The 15,388-nt window shown below is 40.2% G+C and overlaps 1 protein-coding gene across 1 annotated transcript; it reads right to left on the reverse strand.

The window, feature by feature from the left end:
* Positions 1-7,503: 7,503 nt before the first annotated feature.
* On the reverse strand, positions 7,504-11,093 carry LOC118382493 (probable polypeptide N-acetylgalactosaminyltransferase 8). Its single transcript, XM_052510034.1, has 10 exons — positions 10,638-11,093; positions 10,232-10,398; positions 9,916-10,099; positions 9,627-9,824; positions 9,308-9,422; positions 8,942-9,127; positions 8,549-8,686; positions 8,284-8,379; positions 7,965-8,129; positions 7,504-7,847 (listed from the first exon to the last, which is right to left on the reverse strand). The coding sequence occupies exons 1-10, from the start codon at positions 10,907-10,909 to the stop codon at positions 7,509-7,511; spliced, it is 1,860 nt and encodes a 619-aa protein (XP_052365994.1). The 5' UTR covers positions 10,910-11,093; the 3' UTR covers positions 7,504-7,508.
* Positions 11,094-15,388: the final 4,295 nt, after the last annotated feature.

Raw genomic sequence — 15,388 nt, forward strand, 5'->3', positions numbered from 1 at the left:
CGTGATGGTACCTGCCCATTGAACCATATTGCAAATGCACAGTGACTTTGCAAAAGTGAGAAAACATAAACAAATGGACATGATGAAATCAACACAACGAGTGATGGAAAGGTACAACTATCACTGCCCGGCCATCCCGAGTTCATCAGGCCAGTCAATTTTGCATTTCTGCAGGATTTTTGAGCATGTCAAATTTCATATAGTAATTGTCCATTGAACCATATTGCAAATGCACGTGCACTTGCAATATGATTATATAGTGAAAAAACATCACAAAATGGACATGATGAAGTCAACACAACGAGTGATGGAAAGGAACAACTATCACTGCCCGGCCATCCCGAGTTCATCAGGCCAGTCAATTTTGCATTTCTGCAGGATTTTTGAGCATGTCAAATTTCTTATGTCATTTGGCCCACAAAAAAATTCCTTATGCACAATTTAAAAAAATATATAAAAAAATTGGACAAAAGTATATTCATACAGTTCTTACACATGTGTAATTGACAAAAAAAAATCGAAAGAATTTCGAAAAACAGTCCAGAAAGCACTTTTTTAAGGGTGTGTGAAGTTTTTTACAAAATTTTGACATTTTTGACTTTTGACTTTTGACTTCCTATGAAATCATATTGGAATTGGACAAAACATATTCCTTATGCGCATGTAAAAAAAAAAAAAAAAATATGATAATAAAATTGGACAAAAGTATATTCATACAGTTCTTACACATGTGTAATTGACAAAAAATCGAAAGAATTTCGAAAAACGGTCCAGAAAGCACTTTTTTAAGGGGTGATAAGTTTTTGAAAAAAATTTCATTTTTTCAAAATTTTACTTTTGGACATTGACTTGGGTTACATTTCCAATATGAAAAACCCCGGTGGAGCGCATTTGCCCCCTGTTGAATTTTTAAAGTGTTAGAACTGGCAATTGCCATGTGGCATTTGCAATACACTTTGCATGAATCAACGCCGAATTGGGTGGTATTGGCCAATGTGTATATGGTTTGTCCGATGCCAATGACTTGCCATTCATTTTTGTCCAATACAGGGGGGACTTCCCTTACTTCAGAAGCTGTACACCAACGATTAAATGCAGAAGTCAAATCACGAACAAACTCTGAATAGGTTTGTGAATAACTTTTTCCTGTAACGAAAACGTTGACGATATGCCTCTGGCACAAGCTCGTAGACCTTCAGAACTGCTGATTTAACTTTAGCAAAAACTTTACTGTCAGCTACACTCAGTGCTGTAAAAGCCTCACGTGCTTTACCTGCAAGTACACATTGTAACATAGTCATGTCCATATCTGACCAAGTTCTAGCTTCCGCAATACGCTCAAATAAAGCAAAGTATGTGTCTGGATCTGACTCATCAAATTTAGGCATCAAACGAAGATTCTGTGAAACATCAAACTGGTAGTCCTTCTGGTCTATTAGCATTTCTAAATCACTCTCTCTCTAACTGTATCTGCAACAGCTCCCTTTGCTGCTCAAAAGTTAATGAAGGGCTAGACTGAACCTGCACCCTCACTACTAGCAGACTGACCCCAAAAAACACCAATTTCTCTTAAGACCCTGCTTTAATCTAGTTTTAACAGTCTCTTTAATGTTTTTATCAACAATCTCAATCTGATAATGTTCAGCAATTTCAATTAACTGCTCCTTGGTACACAACTCTTAAGGCTACCTCTGAAGGAGCTTGAACAAAACTACTCAGAATGAAAGACATTTTCCTCAACCAATACAACTATTACAAATGCTAAAAAAAAACAACTCAGTCTGGGATCAAGGACAGGAGCCAACTCCACTATCCTCCAAAACCAACTAACTAACTGGCCCTGGTCTTCGTGCAGTCACATGTGGTGGGGTTTTATGCACACAAAACCAGTGGAGTGGAAAAGACAACCAGAAACTGGCGGCTTCCCCCATAACCAGAGGTGCTCCCGAGCCAATGTAAGGGAAAGGGATGCTCTACCCACGTTCACTGCCACCTAAAACACGAGCCAACTATTGACATGAGAGGACTCCCACCTGAACAAAACCCAGAAAAACCCAGAGTGAATTGTTAACCAAATTTAGCTACCAAGCTAACTGAACCAAAAGAACACATGGCTCTCAATGCTCTCTCCAATATTGGCCCAACCAAAACATCCCCTCAAACAAAGAATTTGGCAATCTGAACTAAACTAACCCAAGTTGACTACAAAACGATAATCAAATAAGCCAAATTACAAATAACAAACATATCAATAATAAGACAAAGACAATCTAGACAAAACCTTAACTATAACCAAATGTTAAAGTAAACTAAAATAAAGACTAAAGTACAATTAACTTTAACTTACAGACGAGCCCCCACTTGTCACAGGCCGGCTCATAGCCTTTGGCAAAAATGAGGGGACGCGAACAACAGGTATATGCCAATTAAATCATGTTCTTTATTAAGTTAAACTATTAACTTTTCACTAAGAAAAATGAATGAGGTGTGGAAGTATCATAATGTAAGGTGTGTAAAGTGCATGGATGGGTGAATCTGTGTGTGTGAATGACTGACTGAAAACTATGCAAAACTACAAAAGAACAAACAAAACAGGTTCATACCTGGAGGAGCAGAAAGAGAGTAGTGATTAGTGACACAGTTTAAATACTTAGAGCCCAGGTGACTCCAATCACTAACGACCCTCCTCTGCCTGCAGGAGGAACCGCCCCTGCACTGCAGAGGAGGAGCCATGACAGGATACAGAAGGTGTAAACGGTACAGTGAAATGGTTACTTGCATAGTGGATTATTTTGTTTAGCCATGAAGCTAGCTAGTTAGCCAAGCAATGAAGGATGATCCCAACTCATGTTACACCCTGCATGACTCTACAGATATTTAAACGTTAACCGACTAGGTTCAATATTAGCTCGCTAGCTAACATTAGGCTACAACTAGCAATGCAAATGGCTAGGAGAAACGAATAATATTACTACACTAATCATACAAGTAATGTTAGCTAGCGAGCTAACCAGCTAACTTTAGCTAGCTAGTTCACAGTACGCTTTAACTTGCAATGAAAATGACTTCATGGCAAAATTTGAAATGTAAAATATCTGAAAATGTAGTTAGCTCGACACTCTTACATGGAACACTTCTCCCTTTCTGTCATGGATGCCATGTCCCCCTTAGTTTTAAGATGTAATCCGGTGACAGGTGATTTATACAACAGCCTTCTGTGTTCTCTTCTCGACTCCCCCTGCATTTGCAATCAAATGCCTGAGGTTGGTCTGCCATGTAGCACTCCTTAGCTATCATACTCTGCTTCCACCGGAAAGTTCACATGTTCCAGAAGGCATTTCTGCCAAAAATGCATTTTGATCAAAAAAAACATTTATTTTACATTCAAATGCCTCTCCTGTGAAGTTGTGACCTGTGACATACACCTAGTTTCCTGAAACAAGTCACATATTTATTGCACCTTTATTTATATGAATTATTTATATGAACTTTAGTCATCTTAAATATTCCCATTAAAGGTGAGCACAGTCACATATATTTGCCTCTGGCCCATGAATGTTTACCTTGTAGTCTTTTGTCTTGAAAAATATTTCAACAATGAAAAACTAGGCTATAATGAGATAATCAAACATGCATACTTGTGCAGACCAGGTGGGCACTGAAGTGGAGGAAATTCCTCTCGAAGTATGAGATTCTTTAAATCCTCCGAGGAGCAGTGACCAAAAATCTTGCAGACATTTTAGGGATGTGGCAATCCGCTCAAAACAGGATAAAATATATTAAATTATGTTTTCGTTGAAATGCGGTACAAGCTGGCTGTTCTGACCAAGATTAAACTCTGTTGGCCTGACTGGATTCGGAGTGCTTCCAGATCTATCTCCCTTTGTCGCGCTCCCAGCTCCATCTCTTTTAACTGAATGGCATGCGTACGTTCTTCTTGTTGTAGTCTGGCTGCATATTCTCGTTCTTTGGCTGCATGTTCATCTGGTCTTTCCCTGTTCTCCAACTCTATTGCTCCAACTTTGCCTTTAGTTCTAACTCTTGTTTCAACCCGCAGCAGTTTAATCAAAGTCTGTCAAGTAGAAGAACCCAAAGGACAAAACTGTAAATAAAGTGAAATAGAGTGAAAACAGAAGGTGAAAGTAAACTAGTAAAATGATTTTACTAGCGAATGTGAAAACCAAGATGGAAGGGTGCTAAAATGCCTCTAACTCAGGGGTGGGCAGTTCCTCGAGGGCCTGATTGGTGTCACAGTTTTGCCCCATCCCCAGCTAACTCACCTGACTCCAATACTAATTGAAGCACTTGGTCATTTTGAGGAAACATTGGAAAAAATGCTTACATGGAGCGTTTTTGATTTTCTTGTGACAGCTAATGGCATTAAAGACGAAAGTGCCAACATTCCTTAGTGTGATGGGAGCTAAAACGTTTAGCTTGCTAAGTAGCCTGGTCCAGCCTGAGAAAGCAGGTGACCAGTCATTTGTGGACATTGTGAAAACCTTGGAAGGACATTTTTCCCCAAGCCTCTTCTAATCCTAGAGAGATTCAGGTTAAAGAGTGAGCGTGAGAGGTTCTATTTCTGGCACCACACTACTAGGGTCCTCACCTTCTCCCTGTAGGCTGTCTCGTCATTGTTGGTAATCAGGCCTACTAATATACAGTATATATTTACAAAAAATATATATGGAGGATTGGAAATCATGCAGGCAATTACATTGATGGAAGCTACAATCTATCTGCAATATTATAGCTGATCTACCCAAAAAACAAAAAAATTATCAAAACATTATTTTTCAACTTCAAAACCCCCACCTAAAAACGGTGACTGAAGCTATTTAAATAAGTTAATGCTCTCTTTGTATCAAAAGGTGTGACTCCTTGCAAAAATGTAAACAAATATTTTTTTCACTTTGTCATTATGGTGTATTATGTGTAGATTGATTTGGAGAAAAAAAGTAACTGAATCAATTTTAGAATAAGGCTGTAACATAACAAAATGTGGAAAAAGTCAATGGGTCTGAATACTTTCAGAATGCACTGTACAGGCTTATATATAGATGTCCTAGCGTACCTATTTCAGGTAATACATTCAATGCAGTATTGGCCATATATTTAGCTAATGAATGATGGGTTATGTGTAATAAGCTTCTAACTTTCCCCCTTCTGATGACCAGGTGGCGAATCGCATCTCTGCATGTCTGGCAGACATATCAGTGTGGATGACGGATCACCACCTCAAGCTGAACCTCGGCAAGACGGAGCTGCTCTTCCTCCCGGGGAAGGACTGCCCGTTCCATGATCTCGCCATCACGGTTGACAACTCCATTGTGTCCTCCTCCCAGAGCGCTAAGAACCTTGGCGTGATCCTGGACAACACCCTGTCGTTCTCAACTAACATCAAGGCGGTGGCCCGTTCCTGTAGGTTCATGCTCTACAACATCCGCAGAGTACGACCCTGCCTCACACAGGAAGCGGCGCAGGTCCTAATCCAGGCACTTGTCATCTCCCGTCTGGATTACTGCAACTCGCTGTTGGCTGGGCTCCCTGCCTGTGCCATTAAACCCCTACAACTCATCCAGAACGCCGCAGCCCGTCTGGTGTTCAACCTTCCCAAGTTCTCTCACGTCACCCCGCTCCTCCGCTCTCTCCACTGGCTTCCAGTTGAAGCTCGCATCCGCTACAAGACCATGGTGCTTGCCTACGGAGCTGTGAGGGGAACGGCACCTCAGTACCTCCAGGCTCTGATCAGGCCCTACACCCAAACAAGGGCACTGCGTTCATCCACCTCTGGCCTGCTCGCCTCCCTACCACTGAGGAAGTACAGTTCCCGCTCAGCCCAGTCAAAACTGTTCGCTGCTCTGGCCCCCCAATGGTGGAACAAACTCCCTCACGACGCCAGGACAGCGGAGTCAATCACCACCTTCCGGAGACACCTGAAACCCCACCTCTTTAAGGAATACCTAGGATAGGATAAAGTAATCCTTCTCACCCCCCCTCCCCTTAAAAGATTTAGATGCACTATTGTAAAGTGGCTGTTCCACTGGATGTCATAAGGTGAATGCACCAATTTGTAAGTCGCTCTGGATAAGAGCGTCTGCTAAATGACTTAAATGTAAATGTAAATGTAACTTATAGCCTCTGTCTCTTGCGCAATACGCACCGGTGCTCCGCTGGCCTCTCTCTGTAAAATAGGCACCGTAGCTCTTAAGTCCCATGCAGGAAAAGCTACACTAGAACTCCAAGCTGTAAAAAAAAAAAAAAATTGCATTTTTTAGACTATTTCAAGAGGGATGCAAGCTCTTGTTTGGTGAATGTTTGAAAGAAGAACGAACACGCGATGGCGGTTCAGCTATAGCAATGATTTATTCAGAAACATAACCATTCAATCCTCATGAAGAGAAGTGAAAGCCTTCTTTATCTCATTCTAGTCCTATATTATTCAAGCATATCATTAGAATGATGAAGATAAGGACAACACAACTTATTTAATTTAACTGTTGAAAGAGAGGAAGGAATGGAGTAACGCTAGAGAGAGAAAGAGGTGGTAGGCTAATAACATTAGGGGAAATATTAAACATTTAAATCAAATTAGCTAGCCTATACTTGTAACTTTATCATGGTTTGAACAAGGTGTGTAATTCCTGTCCATTTAATATATTATAATACAATAAAGTAATACAGGTCACACTCAAAAAGATTACTGGAGCTTGTTTAATTTATTTACCCGTAGCATAGCTACATCTGTGTGCTTTTATCGTTTTCTGTCTTATAAAAGTGTTGAATGAACATGAACTCACTCATTAAAACAGCAGCTATTTGCTGTATTCATTGACAGTTTCTTTCTACTCATAGTTTTAAATGTTTTGAAATCTCACAGTATCAACTTTGTGTGGCTTTCTTTTATGTCTGCTATGTTTCTTTTATGGCTGCTATGTTTCTTTTATGGCTGCTATATTTCTTTTATGGCTGCTATGTTTCTTTTATGGCTGCTATATTTCTTTTATGGCTGCTATGTTTCTTTTATGGCTGCTATGTTTCTTTTATGGCTGCTATGTTTCTATGTTTCTTTTTATGGCTGCTATGTTTCTTTTATGGATGTTTATATGTTTCTTTTATGGCTGCTTTGTTTCTTTTATGGCTGCTATGTTTCTTTTATGGCTTTATGGCTGCTATGTTTCTTTTATGGCTGCTTTGTTTCTTTTATGGCTGCTATGTTTCTTTTATGGCTGCTATGTTTCTTTTTTTATGGCTGTTTCTTTTATGTTTCTTTTATGGCTGCTTTGTTTCTTTTATGGCTGCTATGTTTCTTTTATGGCTGCTATGTTTCTTTTATGCTTTGCTGCTATGTTTCTTTTATGGCTGCTATGTTTCTTTTATGGCTGCTATGTTTCTTTTATGGCTGCTATGTTTCTTTTATGGCTGCTATGTTTCTTTTATGGCTGCTATGTTTCTTTTATGGCTGCTATGTTTCTTTTATGGCTGCTATGTTCAAAATGGCAACAGCTCGCCTACCTGGCGCACAGGGCGGCTGAAACGGGTGCATCTACCGCCAACAGCCGAGATGGAAAAAAAATAAGATCACAAGGCTTTATTCTGTTTTTTTTTACAGAAGTGTTTGCCGATCGTCTAGGAATACCTTGTCGATCAGTCGCGATCGACCGGTTGGCGACAAATAGAGTGAAGTTCAATCTCGTGCTTCTCTCTGTGGGCTGATATTTGTCTTTTATCACATTCTGTATTAACCAGTGCTGCCCACTGCACTCCTGAATGATGAGATGGTAGAAAGTGTCCTCCCCTGGGGCAATCTCCAGACATCTCTTTGTCTGTCTGTTCTGGATGGATTTTCCCTGTAAAACACAGCAAACATTCCACTGTACAACATCACACTAAAGTCAAAGGCATCTCCCATGTTTCCAACAGTTTATAAGCATCAATTTCCCTATATTTCATGTTGGAGTGCTTACCTGTTGAAATTCCCAGAGCATGTGGAATCCCTTCTGCTTGGCCTCCTTGCAATCATACAGTCCTGGGGTTTGAGTGCCAATGTCCATCAGACAGCGATTACTGTTGTACTTGTGAGACTTGATGCCTCCAATGTAGATCTCCCCGCTGGCTCGATAATAACAGTTCTGGACAGAGAGGATAGATATTTAGGCTTTTTTGTATCTTTGGTATTGACAGTACTTTGCATTGTGGTATGGGTTGAATCCCGGCTCTGCTATGGGATGGACCATATTATACAATTGGCTACATTCTAAAATACCAAGCACTAATTATACAAACCTGTGGACCAAAATAATGACATCCATGTAAAATAGGTGTGTTCCCCGGAACTGGGCCTTGATCTATACAGAGATCCATCTTCAGGTCATTGACCAGCTGTTGATTTTATGGACACAGATTAAACAATTATAAAAGTGCAAATTCCTATCCTGATAATGAGTTGGAATTATGACCCTGCATCCAATTGAAGAAGTAATTATATGCACCAAACACACTTGGTGAGGAAATAATTCCAAAACAACAGTAACATTTTAGCATCACTCACAGCTCCATAACCAAGGAAGTCACCCAGGGGGTCTAACATTGGATACACATTGTCCAGATACCACTGGAAGGGTTTGCAGTTCAGACTCTTTCTCAACTTCTTCCTCTCTGAAACATCCCCAATGTCTATGCCATGATCCTGTGGTGAGAAAGAGGAAGATTCCTAATTCAGAATCACAGGCTGTGTGAGCAATCCTTGATGTTGGCTTACCACCATCATTTTACATAGATCCTATGTTCTTTATTATGGCATTGAGTAATAGAATATTTTTATAATATTGACTGTCTAGTCTACTTATTTTCAAACACAAAGCATGCATAACAGCGATGATTGTTATTCCATAGGAGCAGCTGAACAAAACCTATTTTTTGAATGGTCTGTTGTGTACAGTACCTTCAGTGGGAGGTTCCATGCGATGTTGACATTATGTTTGTATTCATCCATCCAGACCTCAGCCACTCTCAGAGCATTCCTCTTCATTGTAATGCTCAGGTCTGGGAGATAGGGTTTATGGGCCCTCTCGATGTGGGCTATTTTAGAACAAGGTATGACCTCGACACTTCCACCACACAGCCACACCTAGACACACCAAACACCAAGAGACAAGGATGAGTCTATAGATATGGACTGAAGTGTCTGGATGTTGGACGTAGATTTGTTTGTTCAAACTGAACGACTCAAGAACAGAAAGCAATTCTGCAAACACAAGTCTGCTTTGATTTCTAACATTCATTCATAAACTGTAGCAGAGGGGCTTACCCGGATGCCCAGTTCAACATTTTCACCTCCATAGATCTTCATACCACCATCCAGAGCACCAATTTCCCCAAAGAACAGGCGATCAACCACTAGTATGCCCATAATGGAGGGGCTCCTGACAAACATACACAACAAATCATGGTCATTTCTAAAATGGGAGATGTGACATTCATTTTAATGAATAGATAACGCAAAATAACAATACGGGTGTAAATATTAGGTAAGATTTTCCTCCCAAAGCTGTGGTTTCCATTTCGGCTATTCAAACAGACTTGTGAAACAGGACATTCCTTCGTTGATGAAATCACAAACAACTCACTTTCCTGGCTGTGTCTCGTCTTTTAAGGCATACCACTCAGGTCTGAAGGACTCGTACATACACCACAGGGCCCAGTCAAAGGCGTCTGCACTCGGCCAATAACGCGTGACTGTCAAGTCATCGAAATGGACTTTGTCAAACACCGGTGTCAACACCAACGTGCGGTCCTCCTTTATCCGCGCTAACAGAGGCTCCACCCTGTTCACAGAAACACAGAGTGAAAACATTGCGTTAAAGGAGACAAAAAAATATCACTTAGTGTCTTTATAATATAAACCATTCAGACTACCATTCCACGTGGACTTCTATGTGGGCATCCAAGATGGCCACCACGTCTCCTTCAGCTTCCCTCCACCCTGAGAGGCGGGCCTGTGTGAGACCGAGCTGCTCCAGGTGTCTCACTCTCTTCAACAGGCCCGGACGCTCTTCATCGATGAATCTGATGTAGGCATCCAACTTCTCCTTTAGGTCCTCTGGGAAAGCAGACACTTGCAAATCATTGGTACACAACAAAAGTTGAAAGCCACAGTTGAGTTCAAATATACTTTCAAATGTTTCTAGAGAGCATAGACAAAGAGCAGAGGGCATAGACAAATTAGGCGAACCATTGGAGCTGTGGTCATCCACCAGTATGATGTTTTTGAGGAGGTGTTGGGGGGTCTTGTCTATGATACTGCGGACAGCTCTCTTGATGATTGACAGGGCCTCGTCCAAGTAGATCAACACCACGCTGATGGTGGGCAGGTCATGGGGGTACTGGTGATTAGCACACCTGACAGACACAACAAAAACATTTGGTCCACCTCATATCATTCAGTCACTTCACCAAAGCTGCTGTTTCACTCTTAAAGTTAGTACATTTCAGTGTCATTCATCAAATTGCATTAAAAGGGCTGGAGAAGGAATTGACCTCGGATGAGCGCTATGGAACAGACTGGTTAGAATTCAGAAGTCTTGAGTTATCCATCATTTTTGGGCAGAGGTGGCAAAGAGATGAGGAAAAGGATTTACTTAGGATCGCGAGTATCAGGGATTTCCCTGTTCAGGGGTAGTCTGTCACTTAGGAAGGCGTTGTATCCATACATCTGAAACAACCCTTCTGCCTCTTTCTGCTCCTCCTCTGAGAGCTCATCACCCCAGGTTGTAAACAGAGCTGAGTTGGGGTACAACTTCTTCACCACCTTCCTCTCCTTCTTGACCTCGGTAGCCTTCACAGCCTGCCCCTCTTTCAGACTGATCCCATTGTTGACTGACTTCACTGTGGACACAAAACAGCTGCTCATCAAACTGTCATTAATTGGTTGTTTCTGTGTATTTCAGATAGTTTAAGGCTGCCAGAATCAATTAGAGTCACTCGTTTTGATACACACAGATTATGACCTCATTTACATAACTACTGTTTTCATTTGATTTTTAAAAAGGTGATTAATAAGGTTTGTTCTGCCTTGGAGGATTACCTTGAAGTAGCTGTTTGGCACACAGAAGTTGTTAGATCTAAATGTAACACATTTTGTACATCAAACAACAGTATGCAGGATTAAAGAACATTCTAAAATGATTTTTGACCATATTTGATTGGTTTTTATCTAATCCTTTATTTGTTTATTTAATGCCTTTATTTAATTGAGACCAAATGTGACCGACAGCCTCAATTCAGTTTTATGTTGTAAAATATTTCAGTGTGTTTTTTACATGAGAAAAAAGTAGAGACTCAGAGCTAGAAAATGGTATTTCATACACTGCAGTTGAGGAACAATGCAAAAGTAATTCTGCATTGAAAGTTGATCAACTTTCAAGAAAATGGCCCTTGTACATCTACTAGACAACCCTTCTTTGGGTAGCCTAGTGGTTAGAGCGTTAGAGCGTTGGACTTGTAACCGAATCCCCGAGCTGACAAGGTACAAATCTGTCGTTCTGCTCCTGAACAGGCAGTTAACCCACTGTTCATAGGCTGTCATTGAAAATAAGAATTTGTTCTTAACTGACTTGCCTGGTAAAATTAAAATAAAAAATGTTCACACCCTCTTAAGCCTTAGCCTCACCCGTCTCTTTAAGGATTCTAATGTGAAGACATGCTAAACGGAGTAAGTAGTTTAGTAAACAACCAAAGATTTCAAAACTAAAAGTAGTAGCCTACAATAGTGAAAAACTCAATAAAAATACACTTCATCTAGTCCTTGTTGTTGTTGTTCATGGTGCAGGTCAAGTCTCTGGTAAACACAAAAAAAAGTGTCCAGATAAAAATATGTTATACATTTTGATAATTTTTAGATTATTCTTACACACTAAATTGATGGGTCATGTGAAGGAAATGCTATAGCCACCCCCCAGCAACATCTAGCTAAGTGGATGGGTCACTATTGTCTAGACATGTACAGTACACATGTTCATGAAATACAATAGATGGCCGTAATCACCTGGATATCTTGATGGGTCATGCAATCATATGGTGAAGTGGTGTCTTTTGTTTAGACATGTAAAAATGTTTAGACATCTTGTTAAATCCTAGATGGCGTAGCAGTCGAACGTGTGTTTGTCTTGTCCCATGTATAAAGTCTTTCTAGTTTTTTTTTCATATATATTTTAATCTCACATTCCATCTAAGAACTAAATATACTTTCCTGCAACCTGCCTCCCCCAATGTGGTACTGATCTGCTATTTTTATACTTTTTAACTGGAATCTCCATCAGCAGCTAGCCACCTAACTAGCCACGATCTAGTAGTCATTGTTAGCCATTGGTAGTGGTCTTCACCTTTAGCTCGGACACCAGCCAGCTTTAGCTTGTTCAATACCTGCAAGTCTGCACAGCGCGATATCAACCCAGAGCATATCGAACCATATCGGATTACTTTTCTCTACCACGTCACTGGATTCCTGCCGCAAGCTCTGAACCATTACACCGGATCATCGTAGCTAGCTAGCTAGCTACAACCAAGTGGCTACTGCTGGCTAACACCTCTGTCCTAAATCAAGAACCAGATAGCCTTGAGCTAGCCTCGAGGCCCATCTCCCGGCTAGCCGACGAATGTATACCAGCTAACTCTTGGGCTACAATACCTCTTTTGCCAATTTGCCTGGACCCTTTATAGTCGACACCGAGCCCGACCGATCCATCACAACTGTAGTTGTGAAACATGCGGTGATATTGCAGAGAGCCACATCAATTTACAGAAATACTCATAATTAACATTGATAAAGATACGACTATTATACATGGAACTTTAGATAAAGTTCTCCTTAACCTCTTGCGACGAGCAATCCTGGATCCGGGATCGTAATCATAGCCTCAAACGAATTAGCATAACGCAGCGGACATAAATACCCCTAGAAAATGTTCCTATTCATGAAAATCGCAAATGAAATGAATTAAATATATTCAAACACAAGCTTAGCCTTTTGTTAACAACACTGTCATCTCAGATTTTCAAAATATGTGTTCCAGCCAACGCTAGACAAGCATTTGTGTAAGTTTATCATGGCATAATGCTATGCTAGGCTCTGCTGGCAGCAGGCAACATTTTCACGAAAATAAGAAAAGCAACCAAATTAACTCATTTACCTTTGAAGAACTTCTCATGCTTTCACTCAGGAGACTCCCAGTTAGACAGCAAATGTTCCTTTTTCCAAAAGATTATTTTGTAGGCGAAATAGCTCCCGTTTGTTCATCATGCTTGGCTGAGAAATCGACCGGAAAATGCTACCTCTACAACGCTGAACGTTTTTCAAAATTTGCTCCATATCGTCAGAAACACGGCAAACATTGTTTAGGATCCATCCTCAAGGTGTTTTTAACATATATATTTGATAATATATCCGTCGAGGCAATTGGTTTCTCATAAGAAGCGATTGGAAAAATGGCTACCTCAGTATTTTACGCAAGATTTTCTGCGGGAGACACCATGTGACCACTTGCTATATATGGCCCCTTACGGCTATTCTTCAATGGAAATGCGTAAAAAGACGTCACAATGCTGTAGACACCTTGGGGAATACGTGGAAAACGTAAGCTCATTCATAGCTCATTCACAGCGGTTTTAAAAAATGCGTCACTTTCTGGTTGGATTTTTATCTGGGTTTCGCCTGTAACATCAGTTCTGTTGCATTCACATCCATGATGATGAAAATTACAGACCTCTCTCATCTTTTTAAGTGGGAGAACTTGCACAATTGGTGGCTGACTAAATACTTTTTTGCCCCACTGTATATAGATGTCCAAGCGAACCTATTTCAGGTAATACATTCAATGCAGTATTGGCCATATATTTAGCTAATGAATGATGGGTTATGAGTAATAAGCTTCTAACTTATAGCCTCTGTCTCTTGCGCAATACGCACCGGTGCTCCGCTGGCCTCTCTCTGTAAAATAGGCACCGTAGCTCTTAAGTCCCATGCAGGAAAAGCTAGACTAGAACTCCAAGCTGGATTTTTTTTTTTGTGCATTTTTTATAGCAATAGACTATTTCAAGACGGATGCAAGCTCTTGTTTGGTGAATGTTTGAAAGAAGAACGAACATCAGAACGAACATGAAAGCCTTCTTTATCTCATTCTAGTCCTATATTATTCAAGCATATCATTAGAATGATGAAGATAAGGACAACACAACTTATTTCATTTAACTGTTGAAAGTGAGGAAGGAATGGAGCAACGCTAGAGAGAGAAAGAGGTGGTAGGCTAATAACATTAGGGGAAATATTTTTTTTAACCAGGCAAGTCAGTTAAGAACATATTCTTATTTTCAATGACGGCCTGGAAACAGTGGTTAACTGCCTGTTCAGGGGCAAAACAACATATTTGTACCTTGTCAGCTCGGGGGTTTGAACTCACAACCTTCGGGTTATTGTCCAACGCTCTAACCACTAGGCTACGCTGCCGCCCATTAAACATTTAAATCAAATTAGCTAGCCTATACTTGTAACTTTGTAGGCTGCATGTGCTGCACCATATCATGGTTTGAACAAGGTGTGTAATTCCTGTCCATTTAATATATTATAATACAATAAAGTAATACAGGTCACACTCAAAAAGATTACTGGAGCTTGTTTAATTTATTTACCCGTAGCATAGCTACATCTGTGTGCTTTTATCGTTTTCTGTCTTATAAAAGTGTTGAATACAGTGTCGACAGTGTTGAGTAAGAACTTGAACATGAACTCACTCATTAAAACAGCAGCTCTTTGCTGTATTCGTTGACAGTCTCTCTGTAGTCATAGTTTTAAATGTTTTGAAATCTCATGGCTGCTATGTATCAACGTTGTGTGGCTTTCTTTTATGGCTGCTATGTTTCTTTTATGGCTGCTATGTTTCTTTTATGGCTGCTATGTTTCTTTTATGGCTGCTATGTTTCTTTTATGGCTGCTATGTTTCTTTTATGGCTGCTATGTTTCTTTTATGGCTGCTATGTTTCTTTATGGATGCTATGTTTCTTTTATGGCTGCTATGTTTCTTTTTTTTTGTTTCTTTTATGGCTGCTATGTTTCTTTTATGGCTGCTATATTTCTTTTATGGCTGCTATGTTTCTTTTATGGCTGCTATGTTTCTTTTATGGCTGCTTTGTTTCTTTTATGGCTGCTATATTTCTTTTATGGCTGCTATGTTTCTTTTATGGCTGCTATGTTTCTTTTATGGCTGCTTTGTTTCTTTTATGGCTGCTTTGTTTCTTTTATGGCTGCTATGTTTCTTTTATGGCTGCTATGTTTCTTTTATGGCTGCTTTGTTTCTTTTATGGCTGCTATGTTTCTTTTATGGCTGCTATGTTTCTT

This window comes from Oncorhynchus keta, unplaced genomic scaffold, assembly GCF_023373465.1.
Source record: "Oncorhynchus keta strain PuntledgeMale-10-30-2019 unplaced genomic scaffold, Oket_V2 Un_contig_5226_pilon_pilon, whole genome shotgun sequence".
NCBI classification, from domain to species: domain Eukaryota; kingdom Metazoa; phylum Chordata; class Actinopteri; order Salmoniformes; family Salmonidae; genus Oncorhynchus; species Oncorhynchus keta.

Coding starts and splice junctions, on each gene's coding strand:
- LOC118382493 (XM_052510034.1), bottom strand. CDS start 10,909: ATGAGCAGCTGTTTTGTGTCCACAGTGAAGTCAGTCAACAATGGGATC. Junction 10,399..10,637: donor CCTGATACTCGCGATCCTAA/GTAAATCCTTTT, acceptor TGTGTCTGTCAG/GTGTGCTAATCACCAGTACC. Junction 8,687..8,941: donor CATGGAACCTCCCACTGAAG/GTACTGTACACA, acceptor TTCTCACCACAG/GATCATGGCATAGACATTGG.